The sequence below is a fragment of the Strix aluco genome, chromosome 2 (assembly GCF_031877795.1).
Source record: "Strix aluco isolate bStrAlu1 chromosome 2, bStrAlu1.hap1, whole genome shotgun sequence".
In the NCBI taxonomy this organism is placed as follows: domain Eukaryota; kingdom Metazoa; phylum Chordata; class Aves; order Strigiformes; family Strigidae; genus Strix; species Strix aluco.
In genome coordinates, this window is record NC_133932.1 from 367,207 (window position 1) to 388,435 (window position 21,229).

Here is a 21,229-nt window from a genome sequence, read left to right on the forward strand (position 1 = left end):
TATAGATGTGACCATGTTATATACAGTTTTTCAAAAAAAACCCATGATAGTGGTCTCTAAAGAAAGAATCTTGGGAGAACAATGTTTCTGTGGAAAAAGAGGGAAAATTCTCATGGTTAAAAAGTGGCAAGTGGGTAGGAAGTAGAGCATGTAGCCAGTTTTCATAGTACTGTGGAGATACCATCTGAGTCTCACAGACACCTGTGATACTGAACATATTCATAAACTGCATGGGAAGAGAGTTACTACTGAAATGATGTTTGCGTATGGTATAAAAGGGAGGGCATTAGAAGCAAGAGCTGGGTAATTCACGGTGTTGAGTAATAAGGTGATAAAAATGTGTGTCAGTTCAGTGTTAACAAATGAAAAATAATATAAGTAGGGAGAGCTAGTTTGCACCGTAGTAATTATGACATCTGTTGTCACTCAGAACACGTATCCTGATGTTGCTGTAAATGATCCGCATTGCTCAGAAACTGGCAATTGTCAAACAGGTAACAGGCAGGTTAGTAATTACTGGGAAAGGAATAGAAGAAAACAAAACCCATAATTTTTTAGTGTGTAAATCCAAACCATGCCTACATTGTGAATATTTTGCTGTGTTTTGTCCAAAGAGCTCAGAAAAGGGTGTGGCAAAATGCAGACAAAGGTGGCAAAGACGATCAAGTATGGAATGGCTTCTGCATGAAGATTAACAACATACACTAAAAAAATAGCTTGTGGAGAGAAAAAAACAAGAGAAGTAATTGAGCATTATGGTGAATAGGGAAATTCTAATAACATGCTTGAGAGGGCATCCATTGAAGGTGGGTTAAAGGTAAGTAAAAAGTATTTTCCCTCGTCAGTGAGCTACAAAACTCATTGGGACAGGCGGTTTTTGAGGTGATTATATAAATTGGTTTGGAGAGACTTTAGACTGATTCAAGACATCCATCAATAACTGCTAAACACAAAGACATGGTGTAGGTGTCAGCTGTGAATAGCTGGAAGTTGTAGACTGATAGAGGCTGGGCTTATTACTCTGTGTGGTACTTAACTTTTTTTTCATAAGCATTTACCACTGGTCACTACCAAAGATGAGGTACATAGATCCTGGGTCTGAATGTGTGTAACTCATTTCAGGTTTTTATTTTCAAAACCATAAATTTTCAAGTTGTAGCTTTTTTTTTGGTAATACATTGAGAAAGAGTTTGGTTTTGAAAGTGAGAAGGAAAAAGGAGATTAGTTTTCATTTTCTCTGTGTTCCTTGAAGATTTTGCCTCTAGGTGGCAGCAAAGTTTTTCTATTGTGCTTCATTCCAGTATTTTTACTAAAACTGGACTGAAACTTGTCATTAAACGCTGAATTAAAAAAGTGAACATGTATTTTCATGGTAGTTTTGAATTTTAGCACTCATATTGTTAGTATCCAAGGAGAACTCCAAACCAAAAAGCATTTTGCATCAATTACCAAAGGCACCGTGTTAAGAAAGAAGGGGCTGATGTTGGAGGGGCTAATTGTTTTACTGCTATATGGCTTTCCTTGAGTACTGAGTTGGAACAGCTTGCCTTCTTGCTCTGTGGTATGGCCTTGTAGATGAGGCACAGCACTGAGAATCAGATGTTTGGCTGGGCTATTCCTAGCAGTGCTACTGTCTGATGTAAATGTAGAGATGATAGCTTCAGTTTGCTAACTAGAAAAAGAATTAGATTAGCCATCATTTGCTAAGCATATTGAGATGAATAAGATAAAAATATTTATGTAAAGTCTTGCATGCTAAAGTGCAACTGTATCTCCAAGAAACAGTTGTGGTTTGTTGTTTTTATTTTTGAAAAGTGTTCCAGTTCAGAGATTCCATAGGGCACAAAGTGGTTGGAGGATTGTTTTTGTAGTTTGAACAGCAGTGCTAGTACTCCAAAAAGGTATTTGGAGGCCCAGATTTTTGCAGGTTTTGTGCACCTAACTAGTGTTCGTGCTCTAAAATCTTATTAAATCAGTGACAAGTTAGGTGTGAAAATACCCCTGTGCTGTGGCCGGTAGTTTGTGCCAGCTTCCAGCTCAAAACCACCATTTAGAATATAGCCTTCTGAGCTGTCAGATTTCATTTCAAGAAAAAATTTTTTGGTGATTCAAAATGATGTTCTGTTTTGCAGTTCAGAATGACAGTATTAAATACATCTAAATTGTTATCACTTAGTGCTGAGAATTGCATTATAACTGATGATTTTTGTCAAGGTTTGGTCTGCTTACAGTGTTTGTATTGCTTTCTTTTGTGTGTGTTTACATTTGTTTATAGCCACAATAACTGAACTGAAGCAATTCCTGGCATAATAGGCTCAAACTTGAGGATAACAGCTGTACTACAGGCTTTTTTCCTATGCAAATAAACTATACCAGTATTAAGTTTCTGTGCCAGGACAACTAAACTTGCACTTCAGTGATTGTACCAATCTAACTGTATAGCTGTAACTTCTGTTGTAGGCAAGGGTTTAACAAACTGTCCATCTAGTTCTCTTCCTCCTCATTCAGTACTTAAAAATCACTTTCATTTTCATCATTCCAGATATAAATTCTAGAGAAGAAAGGCTGAATAACTTAAATTTAAGGAAGACACTTGTTGACGCTTTTTGAGTTTAATTACATGTGTAGCTAGATCAAGGACTAAACTTTATTTTTTTTAAAACTTGGTACTTGACAAAATATGAATCTCAGATACGAGTTGTAAAACGAACATTTTGGGTCAGTTGACTATCAGTGGTCAATGCTTAAGCTGCTGTAAGTTGTACTTGTAAAGAGGGAATGGCATTATGTGGGAATTGTCTGGAAAGCACTTGGAAGTAACTGGATATCAAGTTCTGCATTGGTTTAGTAGTATGTGTACTGAAAATTCTTGTGCAATCCTCTTAGTTCCTTCCCTACTACTCAGTGTAGAGGCATAGAAACAGATACATTGGCTATGGCATGATTGTGAGTTGGGATGTCCATGTTGATTTTCAGGCAGACCTGAATGACTAAAAAAACCCCTATAAACAGATTTTGGTGGGCTTTTTCAATTTTGTTTTTAACTCTATGTATGGGAAGTCTGTGTGCACACCAAGAATCTCTTCAAAATTCTTCAAATGTATGCACCCTTTCTACCAATTTATTTTCTCCTTCAAGATGAATGGTTTTCAGTCTCCTGCATTCTTTTTTTGATGCTTGTACTCGAATTTGCTGGCTCTGTGTTCATGATTGCTGTTTTGTTATGGCTCCTTGAATTCCCATCTGTAGGCCACTTTTTATATTCGCTGTCTTTGCAAGTGATAGAAGAGGAAGTAAGATATGTTTATCCTTCAGAGACCAAGCTGAGCTGCCTTTCAAGTTCTGAAGAGCCCTTGTGAGTTCCCATCAGTGCTCTCAAAACACTCCATGAAATGAAATGTTACCCAGGAGCTACCTGTCTGAGTGGTTTTCCTTTACTTAATGTGTCTAAACACAGTTGCGTAAATATGGTCAAATACTGCAACGACAAAGACAGCCAACCCCCAAAACATTAAACTAGCCACATTTTTGAAATGCAAAGATTATGTGGTGTGTCTGTAAATATAACAGCATCATATTAGTTTAAGGTGTTGGACTTCAAAAATACCAAAGTTTTTATCAGTAGAGTTTACAGTTGTAGAAATAAGCAGGTAAAGGTCATTTTCAAGGCAAGCAATGATCTAAGAATCAAGAAAGCTGCAGTTTCATAAGGATCTTTTAACTTCCCCAGTTTTAAATTAACTTCTGAAGTAGATGTCAATCACCTGTAATAGGAATTGGCAGGAGCAAGGATGTTAAGCGTGAGAACTGGTACTCAGCAGCTGTGTATGTTATTTCATAGTGAATTACAGTAGGTACTTCAGGGACGGGAACAAACACTCCATAGGTGATAAATGTGGAATTTTTTACACCTGACAGTGAAAATGGCCCTTCTTAACTTCAGGAAGTCAACTGTGAAAGCATGCTCTGAAATATTAGCATGTATGTTCTATACACACTTTGGGTTTTTTTTCTCCACAGGCACAGTGTTTATCTGTTATTTATATGGGCTGTCAGGTATTTTCCCACAATATAATGCTTGCTTTCTGGTGAGTGGGCTAGGGCAAGGGTGTGTTGGGGGGAGGTCAAGGAGAGAAAATACATCTGTTTCTGTGCTGTTCAAGTAGTTCTCCTGCTTTTGGTCCTAATATTTCTTTTTTTTTTTTTTTTCTATGGAAGTATGATGTATACTTTGCTTCTTGTTTGAACTGTATTCATTTCAACAGGGGGGAGCATGTAGTACTTCTGCTGTATGTTTTCTTATTTGCCTTTCCAGTCATTGTGGAACTTGATCTAGGAGAAATAACTTTAGATAAGGTTCTTTCGCACTGCTTACATTTTTAGCATAAGAAATTTGAGCAACAGAGAATATTATTTTCAACTTTACTGAAAATGGCCAGGGGATGGTGCTAAAGATCCTTTACACAGAAGTTCATGTATCTATATGTGCACAAGCTTGCCTCTTGCCAGACTTAAGTTTGTTCCTGGATGATTGAATGCAGTCAGGACGTAAACCAGGTCTCCAAGTGAGAGTGAGTTAGATTAAGTTATAAACCTGAATATTCTCTTTGGTTTCCAAACAAGACAGCTTTGGCTGAAATTTCCGATTAGGCTGCCTCAAATGCACAGGGCATTCAGGTATTTCCTTTTCTTTCACTAGGTCCTGACATCTGTCTTCTAGGAATCCGGTGGGAAAATTCTCAGTTGCTTTGCATTTCCTTCTTTGAAATCCACTTGTGTGCGTGACTATACTGAGATGTGTAAGCAGGAGCAGTATAAATAATCCTTATACTTACTAAGATTGGTAAGGCCTTAGCCAGAGTACTGTCTGGCTTGGGGCACTGCATTGTCACACCATTATAAACAGCTCTGCAGAGGGAAAATGGTTAGTAATCTGTATAGTTGGAGTACTTGAGCTATAGAGAGCAATTGGGTTTGTTTAATCTGGAGAAAACAAAACTGAGGAAAGACAGGATAGTTGTCCTCTAATATGTGAAAGTCTGTTGCAGACAAAATAGTTTTCGAAGTCTGGTGGAGGGATAGGAAAGCAAACACACGATTACAATTTGAGCAAAGGCAATTTAGCTTAGAAATCAGCAAGATTCTTAATGGCAAGGGTATTTCAGCCCTGTTACAGAGATTCCTGGGGTAACTGTGAAATTGTCATTGCAGAAGTTTTTTAGAATAGGATGAACCAGCCATTTGTTTGAAAGGGTTTAAGTCAAGTTGTAGTAAGGTAATAGGCTGAAAAATGTCCTGAGGTCCTTTCTAAGCTCGATTTTCTGTGATTTCTGCTCTTCTGTTGATATTTGACCTATTACAGCACTCTTGATTTCAATAATATGACCTATTTGATAGAAAAATCTATATGAATGTTAGAAATAATTTCCATATATGTGAGACGATTTGCACTCAAATACCCAAATGTGTCACTCTGGACTTATTTCCTGAACACCAAATTTACTTTCTGGTGGTGGGGAAGAGAAGCTGGTTGGACAGAGTTGGAGGCAGAAGTTGTATTCCTAATTACTAAAATTCTGTTGTGTGCTTTGCTTTTCCTGGGACACGTCTTCACTGGGAAATGTGATCATCCTTTAAACATAAGATAGTTTAAAAACTCCTTTTTAACAGATAATTGACAAGATGCAGGGAAAGATAAGGTTATGTTATAGGTCAACAAACCTAGGACAAGGATATACCTGGGACTGGTTGATCAGCATGGCCATGCAGCTGGCTGTTCTCTGAAATGAACAGTTGCTTGCTGTTAGTTCTCTTCTCTTTGCCCCTTGAAACAAGGAGGGATCTCAGGCACTTTGTTGGGGCACCTGGAGACCCTAGTAACAGTAGTACTAAGGCCTTTTCAAAAAAATACTAAACACACTGCAATATTAATTCTGTGCAGGAGAGGGTAGTGCCGGCACTTAAATGCTTCTGCCGGTGCTTAACGGTCAGCGTTTTTATGTAGTACGTTACTTTACAAATCTGTGTGAGATCATCAATTCACTTGGTTTAAAGCTGCGCTGCCATTGAGTGAGATTCTCGGCAGCAGGTATTATTCTGTAGAGGTTATGAGCAGTAGGGATACATGTGTCGGGTATTAAAGGTGTGTGGAACTGTGCTCATACCTACACACACCTTTTCACATGAAAATGTCTTTAGTATCAATATTGTCTGTTCAAAAGCTTTCTATATATTTTTCCCATGTGAGTTAATATGTATTTTGAAGAAACATACAGGGTAAACAGGTTGGGCCCAAATGTGTTCTGCACAGAGAAGGAAAAAGAACCCTCTGCTTTTACCATCGTGGCTTTATTTCTGTCAGGGAGCAGGCTGTTTTCCTCTGTGAAAGCCACATTTACAGGTGTGTTATTTGGAGTCCTATTTTATATATATATATATATATATATATATAAAATGGTATTTTAAAGCACTGCTCTACCTTTTGTCCTGCCAAGATGCTGTTTCTATGGGATAAAACATGACTTATAATGGCTTGAGTAAGAGACAATCAAGGATAAGAAATTGTAGATTCTAATTGCGTTGAAGCTGCCTTGCCGTGTTTTTGCACAAGTCGATTAACTGCTCTCCTAAAAGAGGAGTAATTTCTTCTTGCTATCCCAGAAGAATGTTAATTATGCTTATTGTATATTTGGAGTGCTTTGTGATGCATTTGCATGATAGATTGTATCTCTTCAGACAGTAGTGGTAGCTTCGAAGGTGATGGGACCAGGGCTTTGGCAGTGATTCCAGTATAAAGTGCTCATGCTTTCTGCTTGCCCCGTCAGTTATGCTGATGTAGCTCTTTTGTAGAGCTGTGCTGTGAAATAGATTTTTTTTTTTTTTTTCAAAACAAAGATTTGTGGAGTGTGGTGGGTTTTTTAGTTGTTTGTTTGTTTTAAATCCATGTTAGTTTCTTGACCTGGTGCACAGCACTGCCTTCCTGAACAGTGATGACAGCATAACTGAAAGGGCAGTATTTTGTGATATGGGATGTGGTAGGGGTAAGAAAGGGGAGGGAGCTTCTTTTGCCCATCCCTATGTGAAGACTCTGTGATGTTAGGCCACTGCTTGGCAAGTGGAGAGTCACTGATTAAAACAGATCTTTCCTCTTCTGTTCAAAATCTGTTTCCCAAGAGTACTTTGCTTAGTGGCCACAGGAGAATCATGTTCAGTTGGCAGCTCTGATATTTGAGGCTTTCTGGGTGCCCAAAGTATGGTGGGTCATTGGGTGATGTGCTAGTGGAGACAATTCTGCTACATCTTAGGCCACCGACTTCAGGTTTGTGAAAACACTTCATGCTGCTTAAATTTTTACAGTTGGCCATTTTTTTTTTGAGCAATTTCCCACCTACAGTACTTAGTGTTAATTTTAAAGTGTCTTTATAAACCCACTTGTGCTGTATTTGAATGAGAAGATCTTTTTCTCTTATGTTTCTTGGTAACATAATGTTTTGGTAGTCTTTGCTTAAGCCTGGAGATTAGGCAATTGTCAGTTTTTGTTTTGCCTGTCTCAATATCTGTTTCCTAGGGACAAAGTCATCCTGCAGATGGTTACTCCATTTCCATCACCTAACCCTGCAGCATCAATTCAATCTTAATCAAAAAGTAGTGCTGTGCAACTCTGTTTCTAATTATTTTTTCCCCAGTGTGGGGAGCACGCCTTCTTAAGCCTTGCATGAGAGGTTTACATACTGATCTTTTTTCATATTACAGCCTTATATTCTGTCCCCACACACCATATTATCTGCAGTGCTTTGCATCAGGAAGATTAGCTGGCTGCTGCTGTAATTTTTGTCAATTCTATTTCTTAATTAGCTAATTGAGGGAGGTTTTTTAAATAACTTGAAATACTACCTCGCAGTTGATGGATGGGGGCTTTGCTCTCAGAATGCCATTATTGCTTCTTATTATCATCTTTTTTCTTTTCCTCCTTTTCCCTCCCTCCCCTCATCCATCCTTCCTGTAAGGACAAAAATTACAAATATTTCTTCTGAAATATTTAATCACCTAAAAAGAATGACTTAAAAATGCTGAGCACTGAACTGTTTGTGCTGCCTTTGCTTGTGTTCCTTTTCTCACTCACTGAAATAAAACTGAAAAGATGAAGACAAGTGGGCTGATAGCTTCTGCCACTTTTAGCACTTAATTATCCCTTTTCCCAGGGACTTAACATCCAGGGGAAAGGGTAGATTTTTAGACTTCAGAGGAGATGCTTGCTAAGTTTTGGAAAATAGAAGGCTTGATGTTATGATCTGCTGAAAACTGCTTTTATGCTCTCATTCACAGTGTAATCCCTCTGATACATGCTACTTACTTTATGACTATTATTTCGCTTTAACAATGAATTATTACCTACCTGTCAGATTTTAGGCTTTTGGGCAAATGCTGAAAAGAGAAGTGTCTCAGCCTCCAAATTAACAGCAATACTTATGGAATGCTTGAAATTCCTAGAAAAGCTGCCTTACTTGGTTGAATTTTAATATGATTATGCTTGACGTTTTTGTTCAGTGTTTAAATCAATTTGCAGACAATTGGTTTAATTTTCTCCTTACTCTGCTGTTTTCTCTTTGTCTGCTAAGGAAGTAGGTGAATATTCTCACTCAGCAAAATGGAAATAAACTGAAATATGGAGGGATCTGAACAACTTGAGGTTAATTTGTAAATTGGTAATTTGAGTCCTTAAGCTATGCTTCCTATTTGTTATTTTATGATAACATTACAGCTAACTTATTTCTGTTCAAACAGTTAAGTAAGTTTCAGCTCTCAACAAATGCATCCAGGTGTTTATTTTCTCTGCTGTGTGCTTTGAAATAGATCTTGGGAATTGGAACAGGATGAACCTGTTTTATTCTGCAAACCTTATTTTCAGGGAAAATATTTTATTTTTCATCTGTTGAAATGAATGACAAAAATTCCACTGTGAAGTCAATTAAGATCTACACATAGATTGTTTCATCAGCAGGGGAATGTAAGCATCCCTTAATCAAGGTGTGTTTTTAGGCAAGTAGCAAGTTCATTTTTAGGCACTGGTGATGTTTCTTACTTAGGAGTTAATAGTATTGAGTGGTTGCTTCCTTTGTCTTTTGTTAATTGGACAGATACTGGAAAACCCTCATGAGGGTAAGGATTAAGACAGGAACAGAAGTACTGTCCTGTTTAATTATTAAACGTGCAAGTGGTGTGAATTCTAACCTAGGTTTTGTATTCAAAACTGTGCTTTAAACTCTGAATGTCCTTATTCATAATACCTTGGGAATCATCCAAAGGACTAAGGGTGCTTATTGCTATGTCCTGATTTGTGCTTTTCTTCTATAAGGTGTTGTAATAGATGGCCAGGTGGTTAATGATCAACACATTTCCGTGTATTTTGGAACACAGGTATGAAATGAAATGTTGGGGTTTTTTTTACAAGATTTTTAAGTCCAACTGAAGAAAATATTAGTGCTTCTGGAGGACAACTGTTAATCCTTTAATTTTTGGAGAATCTGGTGTCTGTTAGTACAGTGGCACACAGTTATTCAGTACCATGCGTGTAATGTGACCCTGCAGAGATCCTGGGGATTGTTCAGCAGGATATGCAGTAACTCAAATTCTAGAATTGCAGAGAATGTGTTTTGAATGGACTGCTTTTTGATTTTGAATGAGCCCTGCAGTTTCAATGAGCCCTGTGTAACCTGAATGTAGTTAACTAACTTGTTCGTATAATTAACACACTCTAAAATTATTACAATCTTGACTTGCCCGAGTGCTGGCTGCTGGCTTGGTCAGTAACTTTTGCTGAAGTTGGTGGAAGCCAAAGTTTGCTTTGCAGGATAAGACTGTGCACCTCTTCTGACCCAGATCTTAGTCACTTCTAAAGTCATTGGAGATAAACTGAGACAAAACAAGTAGGAAGGACCTCTTATGAAGCCCAGTAACTTCAGGAGGTGCTGTATTAGGTTATGCATGACATTAAACTAGGCTCGTGCACGTCCACATTTTGTCTTTTTAAAATTGTCACTGCTCAACTGTAATACATTTGTTATAGCCATTTCTACCACAAATCTTATAATTTGATATTTTTTCTTCTCATTGTCAATTTTACTGAGAAAAAATGTACATGGGTGTTGGACTTTGCTTTTCAATAGAAACTCTTCCTTCTAAAATCAGTTATTACCAGTTGTAATCATTTAGATTCCTGTCCATCAAAAGGACTTAAAATGATAAAAGTCCCCTTGTTATGTGAAAGCATGTACCAAAGTCCTTTGCTGAATCACTTCCTAAGTATACTGCAGAAATATTTTTTTTCTCTAGATAATCTAAGCAGAATAAAGATAAAGGACTTTCTGCTTACCTGCAAACTTCCTTGTTGATAAGGAGGTTGAATTCTTTTTAAAAAAAATAATCCCCCCCAAGAGCATAAGATACATAGGCATTTAACTTTTTAGAATAAGAAGCAAGTGTTCCAATCTATGTTTGCAGTTTACAGCGTTTGAGAAAAAGAGACACTTGAAAGTGCATTCCAGGTCTTTTGGGCTGATTCACATTCAGCATGAAGTTGGTTCGCTATTAGCAATATTTTCTGGGAGCTTAGGATTGACTGCTTGGCACATGTGTAGAGGGAAGAATTGCTTACATTTGTCTTTTTCCTAGGCACTACACTAATACTGTATCCATCATTAAAATACCTTAACCTGTTTTGTCCATTCTGTATGGTACTCCTATTTATCCTAGTCCTAGAGGCCTGCGTGTTTGGAGAGTTCATCTAGTACTACTTAATGCTTCTGTCATGCTTTTTCTGTCTATTAAATGAAAAACACGAAGGTGTGCCATAGTTTGCTGATCTTGTTTCTTTTTCAGTGTACCTGTGTAATGTATATTGTCTGTTGAGATGGCTAGGAGCTCAGATGAAATTTGAATATTATGTGTGAATCCATTCTTCTGAGTTATCCTTTAGGAATGTAAATGTTGCTGTTTACTGTTTTACAGTGTACCTAAACGATAGCAGTTTTTCTGTTGTATCAGAAAAAAATGCTTGCCTCATTTGGGGAGAACCATTTTGTGATATAAGCTTCTGAACTCAATTCACTTACAGTTCACAGGAAGGTTTTAAAAGAGTTAACCAAACAATGTAAAAAAAGATTGGGAGGAAAAGTGGTGGTTGTGCTCTGGAATATATCATATATGCATCATAAATTCGTAATAAGATACAATACATAATATTTTGAGTGTTTGGTGTGATGTACTGATAATTATCTGAAATGAGAGGGCTGGGAGGAGTTGGGAAATAGCAGGGAAGATAATGAATCAAGTCTTACCTGAAGCTCGTAGGCAATATTATGGCTTAATTCAAGTTCTACTGTACATGCAAAAAAAAAAATACAAACCACACATAACAAACAAAAATATTCTGCAAGCAACGGTAAAAATAATCAATTATTTACTGTTTTTGTAGTGTTAAAATATTTTACCAAGGCAAGTTGCAGTCAAAAGTAATGTGAGTTATTTTGAAAATGGAAATACATAAAGATGCATTTATACAAGTGCAAGACTAAATATTTTACATAACTGTATTTCAATGAGAAGATATACAGTAAGTGCACACTTGATAACACTAAGCAGGCAAAACTTAACGTTAGTTCCATATACTGTTGTATAGTTCATGCACAGATCTCTCCCAAAGTAAAGAGGCTGTTCCAAATAATTCTTGCTGGGATGAAAAACAGGATGGGTTGCTGGTAAGGGTGTCAGCATGGATGGGGGTCAGTTATAGACATTACTTACTGTAATTTGTGATTGCCGTGGGAGAGGAGTGGCAGTTGGTGTGATAGTAATACTGCTGGTGATTTTATTGGTGGGTTTACTGGGTAGGCCATTAGCTAGTGCTGGAGTTCTGCTGTCTTGCACCGGATTACAAGGGCTGACGGGCTTGGAATTGGTGAGAGCTTGGACGTAAGGACTTCCTAAATGGATGTGGATTTTGTTATCCTCAGTAGTTATTACACTTGATCCCGTACTGTTAGATCTCTGAAACTGCCATGATGACTGTCTGTCTGGGGATACTCTAAAAATGGTGTGCTTGGCTCCCATTTCCAAAGGCTCCGAGGAGAGTATTTGCTCCTGAGAACTTGAGCCTGATAAAGCCAAAGGGGACATTGTTCTTTCAGGAGTTAAAGAACCACATGATTCAGGAGTTTGAGATCTTGCAAAAGTAGCCATAGTAATAGGAGAAATTACTTGCTCTGGGGTCATGTAACCTTCTGCTGCTTTCGATTTTACAGGTGTTAAGGAGGCATTTTGAATAATGGTTATTCTTTGCTTTGGAGTGCCACAGTTGGGTATAACGGCTGTGCTTGTGTAGGAGTGAGGACTTTCAGTGGTAGGACTAGTTATTTCAAGTGTTGCTGTGTTCTGTCCGTGGTCTGGAGTTACTTTTATGTGAAGAGGTTGGCCAGGTGTATGGCTTAGCACGAGGTCTCCAGTCTGTGCACAGTTTCCATTTTGCTTTGTATGAATCTTTCCATTTTGAGGATGACTCTCTTTGGACTTCATCCAAGGGATCCATAATTTTTTGTTCACAGCATTTGCCATGGATGAGTTACTTTTGAAAGACACTGTGTGTTCCTCCTCATTGTTGTCTTTGGCCTCATTCTCACTGTCTTCATACAGTTGCCCATTTATGACTGTTCGCTCTAAAGGCATGAGGGTTTTGTAATCGGGTGGTTCATTGTCTGCTGGATCTGTCTGGACTTCTTTAGAAAAAACTTGCAAGTCAGAAATTCTCCTTCCATTGAGACCGGGCCTGATGTTCTTGCTGAAACGTCTGTACCTCTCCAGTTCTTTTGTGAGGCTTTCCATTTCTTTTGCTAACTCCCTGTTCTTGTTTTCTTGCTGGAGGAGTTTCTTTTGTAAGACTGTATGATCGCCTCGGAGGTGACAGATTAGGTCTTCTGTTGCCATGTATTCATGAATTTTCTCTCTCAGTGCATCTACTTCTCTGGAGAGATGACTTGATTTAGCTTCCTCTTCTTTGAGTTTCTTAAAAAGGCGCTGCTCTTGATTGGACTCTGCCTTTTCTGTTAATTTATACCTAGCCACTTCCATTTTCACAGCCTCCAGCTCCTCTGATAGGACCTTGGCTCTGTCCTGTTCATTGACATATCTTCGTTCTAGAGACTCAAATTCATCTTCAGTTTTCATAAGATCATCTTCTATGGCCTTCATTTCTTTCAGCTTCTGCTTAAGCCTCTCAACTTCTTGAGAAAGCTCTTTGATTTTGTTGTTTTCCTGCTGCAAGGAGGTGCTGGATTTAGTACTCTCCTTAAGTTTATTTTTAAGAAACTCTTTTTCAACAGCTTCCAGTGACTGAAGTCTTTTTCTTAGGACATTCACTTTGGAAACAAGATCACTTCCTTTCTCCTCTTCTGCTTTCAGTTTGTTTTTCAGTTCATCTCTTTCTTTTGTAACACTGGACACTTTTTCCTCTGCATCAGATTTTGATTTCAGTGCCTTTTTACTTTCCTCAATCAGTTTTTCTGTAACGGACATCACTTTATTTTGTTCCACCTGAAGCTGAGAAGTTGCAGCTTGCAGCTTTTCTTCTGTTTGCTTTATTTTTTCACCCATAATTTTTCTTTCATCCACAAGCATCACTGTTAGACTCTTCAGCTTTGTTAAATCTTCTTTAAGCGTGAACTCAGTTTTTTCTAACTTACTTTCAATTGCTTCAAGCTCACCAACTCTAGCTTTTAAGCCATCCAGCTCATGGGACAACTGTTTTGTTAACATTTTTTCTCTTTCTAGGTTGCATTTCAGGGAGTAACATTCCTGTTTACTCTTGTTGAAAGCATCTTCTAATTTCTCCAGCTCCATAATTCTTTTGTTGAGTTTGTCAACTTCCCCTTTAAGGTTCTTGCTCTGTGATGCTTCTTTTTCTAACTTTCTATTAAGTTCTCTGCACTGATCTTCCATTTTTATGAGCTCTTCATCTTTTCCTTCCATCTCCAGTAGTCGTTTCCGTAGTTCTTCTACTTCGCTCATAAGCGTGGAGTTCCCACACTCTCCCTTATTTATCTTATCCCTTAGGTCTTGCAGTTCTTCTTCTGCTTTTCGTAAAGATTTATTGGTCTCTTCCAGCTCATCAATTTGTCGGCTGAGAGCAGTTAATTTTAACCGAAGCTGACGATTCTGACTGTCTTCATTGGTTAGTTTGGCCATCATCACTTCTTGATCTTGGGAAATCTTACTGCTTTGGGCTTGAAGTTCAGCCTCCAGCCTGCTGGCTCTCTGTTCCTCTTCTTGAACTTTTGCTTCAGCAAAAGCCAGCTTCTCATGTGCTTGTTCTGCAGAAGTGGTTAATTCTTGAATTTTTTGACTTTGTTGATTCAACTGCTCAGTGAGTCTTTGCTGTTCATCCACCACCATTAAAGCAAAGGATTTCAGCTTAGTCAATTCTTCTTTCAGTTTAGCTATTTTCTTGTTGCTTTCCTTCTCTTTTTTTGCCTGATACGCTGTTTCTTGTTCAAGAAGCTTTTTCAATCTGTGGGAGGAAATAATATTGTATTTTGTAGCCGTTTCAATGGGCATTTAAAAACACACTTGAAATATGACATGTCTGCCAGATGTGCATGAACATCCACTTGTAACTACAGGCAGACCTCTCCTTGTAGCATCATGGGGAAGTGCCCACAGGCCTTACTTCCTACTCAGAAGTTCTTTTTTAATGGACACTTCAGTATGATCATTTGGACTTTACTTCAGTAATTATGCATCTTTTGATTATGTTTTCAGCTTTTGACAGGTAACAGTGCAACACAACTTTCTGGTATTCTGCAGTGGAACAACACTGGTCTTGGCTGTTTGCTGAGCCTAGGTATGTGCATGCAAGCTTTGTTTGGGTTTTTTTTTAAGAAATATGATTATCATAATGGTTGAGAAATTCAATCAGTGCAGCCCTCAAGCACAGGTATAATTTACAGCGTGATAAATCTCCTAATAACTTGAAGTTACTTATAAACCATCCTGACGTTTTAGGATTAAATGTGTGTGTTTAAGTATGTGAAGGAAATGTAGCCACGCTAGGCAGTTAGGCTGTATAATATCAATTTCTAAGCAGCACATCAGAGCAAAACTAAACATTGTAGATAAGACAGTGCTCAGTGAAAATGCAGGCGTTGTGACCTTGTATCATACATACACACAAAGAATGCAGTCAGCAGATAAACAGTTACTCAGGTTGTGCCTTTTGAACTTAAGAAAGCTCACACATCTTGCTGTAGGTTAGGCTTGGGTTCAGTCTTATATCCAGAACTTGCAGGTACACCCAAGTGCAACCCTGCTTTTACAGGATTCTTAAAAGTTTTCATAATGGTTTTCCAAAATTAGTTTTACAAGTTTATATTAGTACTCAGTCTTTACCAAGATGCAACATACTTAATTTGTTAGAGACTTGGGATAAGGTTGTGTGTGTGTTTATATCTAAGATGCTTAAATCTAAGATCCTAAGAAGCTTCCAAATACCTCAAATAATTAGGTTCTTTTGTAGACTTTCCTTTGTCAGGGAAATGTTTGTGAAGTTGGTCTGAGGTTATGATTAGGTTTGGCCAGCACGTTTGCCTCCTTTCACTTAGATTTTTCCCACAGCCAACCTATAAGTATATTCTGCTATTAAAAATCTGAAAAGCCTAGGTTGGAGTAATAAAGTTTTAGAATTTGTATGTTTAGCTGTTGTTCATATGTATGGTACATACCCAGTTGTGTAGATCATGTGAGGGAAATGAGTTGCATGTCAGGACTGTACTTGCACAGAATGACTGCTTCAGCACTCATTAGCTGAGGCCCCTTGCTTTTTTTAGTTTTCTTTTCCCTGCTCTGAAATATGATGATGACTCTAGAAGCTGCTGCTGAAACATAAGATTCCTGTTGCACATTTGTCTCTGGTCACTATTGTGATGCCCTTGTCCACATGGTGAGTCTTTACAGCTTCCCACTGACAAGTTCCTGTTGCAGCCATCCTTTTAGTTCAGGAAGAGCTCAGATAATGGCCTCCTTTGCACAGATCTTTATTAGCTGTTGACTGACTGGATGCATATATTTCTGGGCAGTTAATAGGCTGCCTCAGCAGCATCCCCTTCGGCAGCATTGTAGTTTTCCTGCACGGAGAGAGGAAGTCCCTGCCATTCTACAACTGTCCATCAGACTTGTCTGATTTAATAGTGATATTGTATAGAAGTCTATGACTGTGAAATTTCTTATAAAATCTTCGCTGTCCCCACTGTTCTTAGTTTAGTGCATAAGTTGCACTATATTGAATATAATGGAATGCTTTATATGAAAAAATGATGAATGGGAAGTAGCAATAAACAGCTGGTATCAAAGACTTCAAGCAGCACCAGATTCTTTACAACAGTCAATTAACATAATGGGGAAAACAGACATGAAAAAGTATTAAGTGGAGAGGGAGAGGTTTGTGAAATGAGTTTGAAGGAATGCTGCTGGTTGATGGAACAAATAAAGGGGAGAAGACTGCACTATCTTCAAAGGCAGCTTTTTACTGTGTTGTTGGTGTATAAACTTGTCTGCTTCTCAGTGCTACTTTGAGTTTTTTAGTGTAAAAATCTCTCTTCCCTCCCCACCCTTGTCTCTAAATGCTTTAGTAGTGAAGTTCAATTGATGATTTACCGTTGCCATAGATATAAAATCATAACAGAAACATAACTAACAATTTCATTTGGAATGAACTCAGTTTTTGTGTGTGCATGAAGTTAAGACATTAATACTGTTAAAATAGACTTGGGCTTATTAGCGTTTGATTTATTTTAGCTTGCTTCACTATAATTTATTTTTGTAAGGCAAATTTAGCTGAGGTGATTAATACCTAAATTAATCAGTGTTTACCCAACACTTCTGTAGTGACTAGTTGGTATCTCTCTGGCCAAATGAAACTGTAATGCTCGAGTGACTGATGTGCCTTAAGTTGCTTTAGAAAGAAAACTCTTAGAGTAAATGGTAACCTACAATTTTAATTTTCATCGGGATGCTGTTTAATTTTTTCTGATGCAAATAAGATAATTGTGCATAAATAGTAAATAAGTTGACAAATGTTTGAGTGAATAATCCCAGCAGTCCTTCCAGTGAGTATCAGTCTATGTACAATTTGTATTTTTTCTATCTTCTTCTCTTTTTTTTCTTCTATAACGTCATTTCTCAAGGTATCTAGAATGCCTAAGACTTGCTTCAGCAAAGTACTTGAGTTTCCAGCCCAAACTGAGTGCTTGAGTGAGGTAGTCTAACCCAGCCTCTGATCATGTCAGTGTTGCAAGGGTTATTTGAACAAAAGTGCCTAAATTACTGGTATCTAACCTGGATCACTGTATAAACTGAGAAGGATTTTCAAGAGATTCTGTTTCTTTGGTCGTGCCAGAAGACTTTAGGGTATTTAAAAATGTTTCCTTCATTCAAAAGATAAAATGCATTTTTAAGATTCAAACAGAAATACAAGCAAATATTTCTAACCCCTGAGATGTATTTCTTTTTCTAAAAATACTTTTACACAATCACTCCATTGAAGTTATGGAGCAGAGTGCAGAAGCTGGGTTAAAGGATTTTAATGTGTTCCTAAAAAGGAAAAAGGGATGTATTAAGCATGGTATATTTTTTTGATACTGTGCAGTTAAGTAAGTTTTTTGATAACTGTATGCTTATTCATGTAGTCCTATACCAAAATATTCATGTGTTCCTATACAGAAAAAGCCCTCAACAGTGATAAATAGATAATGATTTCTTGGGCAGAGTTGAGATTGATATTGTAAGAAGTCAACTGGGAGTCGTTAATATTTGCAGAAGAATTTTTCGTTGGCTGCTGAATTCCTGTTTCATGGTTCAGTAGGTGACAGCAACTGTGTCTGCACACATGCACTTAGGAACAGAAGAGGACCCTAAAATGTTTCGGCTTTTTGGTGTTGTGAGTTTTTTGGCTGTGTTGTGGTTTTTTTTTAAAATTCATCTCATGTTTTTGGTCAGCTTTTTTGGGGAACCTGACTTCTGCAGGTCAGAGCTTGATTGTGTATATAATTTGAGTTAAGACAAATCACGTTTAGTTGAAGAAGTGCTGTAACTGGTAATAGCACTTTGTGATATTTTGCATACTTTTGTGACAGAATAAAAATACTTTGTGTTAACTTCATCCAAAATACCTTTTCCTGAAGAAGGGTATCCAGAGTATGAGAAAGCGCAATTTTACCAAAAATATGCAAAGATCAAAAAAAGTTGGCTTAAAAAATAATATTTTTTTTTAAAAAAAAACAGGCACTCCCCTGTCCAATAAAATATTTTTATCGTTTTCATTTCCAGTTGAATTTCATGATCATGTAATTTCATATTAGGCAAAGGTAGGTATATCATTTAGTCAAAGCTTTCACAGATAATTCCAAGCAGTTGACTTCATAGGACTACAAGAACCCTTTCTGAATCCAGGCCAGCAAAAACAGGCATTGGAAATTGTTTTTATGAACATGAATGTTAGGTATTTAAACAGAGTCAGGGCAGTGTCTTATTACTTTTTCTTCAGAGCTTCTGTTATAAATTACTGGGGTTTTGTGGCTTACTGTCGTACTTGTTTGCAATACTGGTTGCTTGCTTTTTGATTTCCTTGAAGAAATTGTATTTGTCAGCTCTCCTCTATTCACTGTAATCGCTTTCCTCAGTATGCGTACTACAGCTTCTTGGCATTAATACCATGCATTCAGTCCTGTTGTCTTCTTATCCAGATTTTTTTTCAAGTGTGTATATGTTCAGCTACAGTACATTATATTTAGTGATATAATGACTGTGGGTTCTCTACAAGACGTTGGGACTCCCAAAACGGTTCGTTGTCTTGGTGTCATGTGATACGATTTTGTCTTTAAGTGGGGTTTTCCATTGTCATGGGGGGACATTGTTTAATTTATGTTTTTACAGAATTCTAAGGAGGCAGCTTTTCCTTTGACTTTCAGGGAAGCATGGGAGATGGAGATTGCAAGACCCTTATTTTTTTAATTTTTTGAGTTTGTTCTAGAATGAATCATTATACTCAGAATATGAATAAAATACTTCTAAGAATAAAAACTATTATTTATATTTTTTCTTTAAGCTATCTTGTAATAGTAACTTTAGAAAAGGCTGTGGTTTGTAAGGAGGAAAGTGAAATAAGTGTTGATTTGTAAAGCTGTACTTTGATCATTACTTCCACCAAAGTAGTGAGGAGATTTTAATAATACACCTTATCAATATATTTTTATCAGATCATTCTGCAGAAATGACTGAGACTTTGAATGTCTGTGACTTTTCTTTTTTTTGTAAATCATAAAGATAATTATTTTCATCTAGCTTGTGCTCTTCACCCTTTGCCAGGTAAAAGACGTGGCTTACTAGAGGTTCTACAGGTTATAACATGAGGGAGACTTGCTTCTAGAGTTTTTGGACATGTGCTTGAATTTCACCCTGTACAATGCAAATAAAAACACTAAGCTGAAAGCTTTTAACTGTAGATGAAGTCATGCCTCTTCCTCTGAGGCATTCTTCCCAGTTAGCAATAAGCCACGGTCTGGCCTTTAATAAGAGAAGAAACATGCTTCATCATTTCTAGTAAATCTTACAAGTTGTTGTAATTTTTGACACCAGTGCAGTTAAATGTTTATTTTCAGAAGAAAGACAAGTCTGTCTGTGCCTTCCACAGTTTATTGCAAAAAAATTTGGGTTTGTTAAAATGGGTTTCTGGTCTTGGGGTGGCTGTGCTTTTTTTTTTTTTTTTTTTTGTTTACCTACAATTCTACTTATCAATGTGTAGTTTTTATGGAGAACATATATTATGGCTACTTTTATGGCTCTCTTTGTTATCTTTATCAATGCTTCTTTTTTCCCCCTGTCATAAAGAAAGTCAAAAGCCCTTGAAATTACAGCAGCAACAACATACCATAGCTGTTGTGTAATCTGTTGGCTTTATCTGAATCAGTCAGCACTTCCCAACAGAATGCAAACACTTATTTTAAAATTTGTTTTCCAGGATATTATTTACATATGTATATTTTAAATCATTAGTTTATACTAGGATGCAAACCTCGATGAAGATGTTTCAACTGCAAGAGACTGTGTATAAGGCAAATTTCCTGATAAGGAAATGTATTTTATAAAATGAGGACTTATAATAAGGGGTGTGTGAGTTCTGCTTATTACTCCACAGGCTACCACAGAGTAATTATTGTTTTATCTGATGCTTAAAATGCTGACTTGCTTTACAAGTCTGTATAAAAGTCATATATGATGAATGCTGTTGCCAGTTCTAGGTTAACGGGCAAAATTTCAAATGGATAACCAGATGTGTTTAGCTGTGATGCTGAGTAAACGTACGCAGATAATATATTCTTTCAAAAATTAATTAATCTGGAACAGTAACATTTTTTGTGACTGATTTCACAACTACTAAGCTGCAGAAATTCTTCCTGGTGATACAGGGTTATTGGCGCTCATAAATGTTATGAAATCCTGTGTAAATTTGGTGGCAGTAAATGGCATGAGGAATTTTTAACAAATTTATGTTGGTTAATTTAAGATGTAAGACTGGATTAACATTCGCTTTTCACTGGAGTAATTTTAATTCAGCCCTAAAATTCAGTTTTGTTAATAAAACAATAAAAAAAAAACCAACCCTCTGTTTAAGAAAATACTTTTCTGTCTTGAATGATATTCTTTCCATGTGTAGATGTTCTTGGAAATCACCTATCAAAACATGGGTCTTGTGTAAAAAGTATTAATGTTTTCTGTGGCAGCAACTGAATGTGCAAGGTGATAGTTACCCATTCTGTCTGTTAATTTCTAATGTCATTTGTAATGATAGCCATCTGCAGCGTCTGAGAGTACGATAGGAAGGTGCAGGATTTAGGTGGGAGTGAAGAAATTACTATCCTGTTAAGTTATTGCCAGGCTTTTGTTTTGTTTTGTTTTTTCCTTGACTGCATATCCTGAAAAACAGTTGTAAATGAGCGCTGGCCTGACAAGACCACAGTATTGATGAGCTTTAAAGTTAGCCTCAAAAACTCAGGGTCCCAGAGTTATCTACTAGAAAACATGGCACAATGAATTGTGAGCTGGACTTTGATGTCTCCCCCTTTTTGAGATGCCCTCTTCTTTCTTCTTCCCTCTTTCTAGATTTAACAGCTATTTCAGGTATTCTTTG

At 37.2% G+C, this 21,229-nt stretch overlaps 2 protein-coding genes across 6 annotated transcripts in view; one reads left to right on the top strand and one right to left on the bottom strand.

Moving 5' to 3' along the window:
• The window catches only part of CMSS1 (cms1 ribosomal small subunit homolog), a 248,172-nt gene that overhangs the window by 8,200 nt on the left and 218,743 nt on the right, over positions 1-21,229 (top strand). The window lies entirely within an intron of this gene.
• The window catches only part of FILIP1L (filamin A interacting protein 1 like), a 213,907-nt gene that overhangs the window by 6,393 nt on the left and 186,285 nt on the right, over positions 1-21,229 (bottom strand). For all 4 annotated transcript variants that reach the window (XM_074807267.1, XM_074807256.1, XM_074807277.1 and 1 more), the window contains one exon: positions 11,803-14,557. In XM_074807267.1, coding sequence (XP_074663368.1) covers positions 11,803-14,557 — 2,755 coding nt within the window. The remainder of the gene's footprint in view (positions 1-11,802; positions 14,558-21,229) is intronic.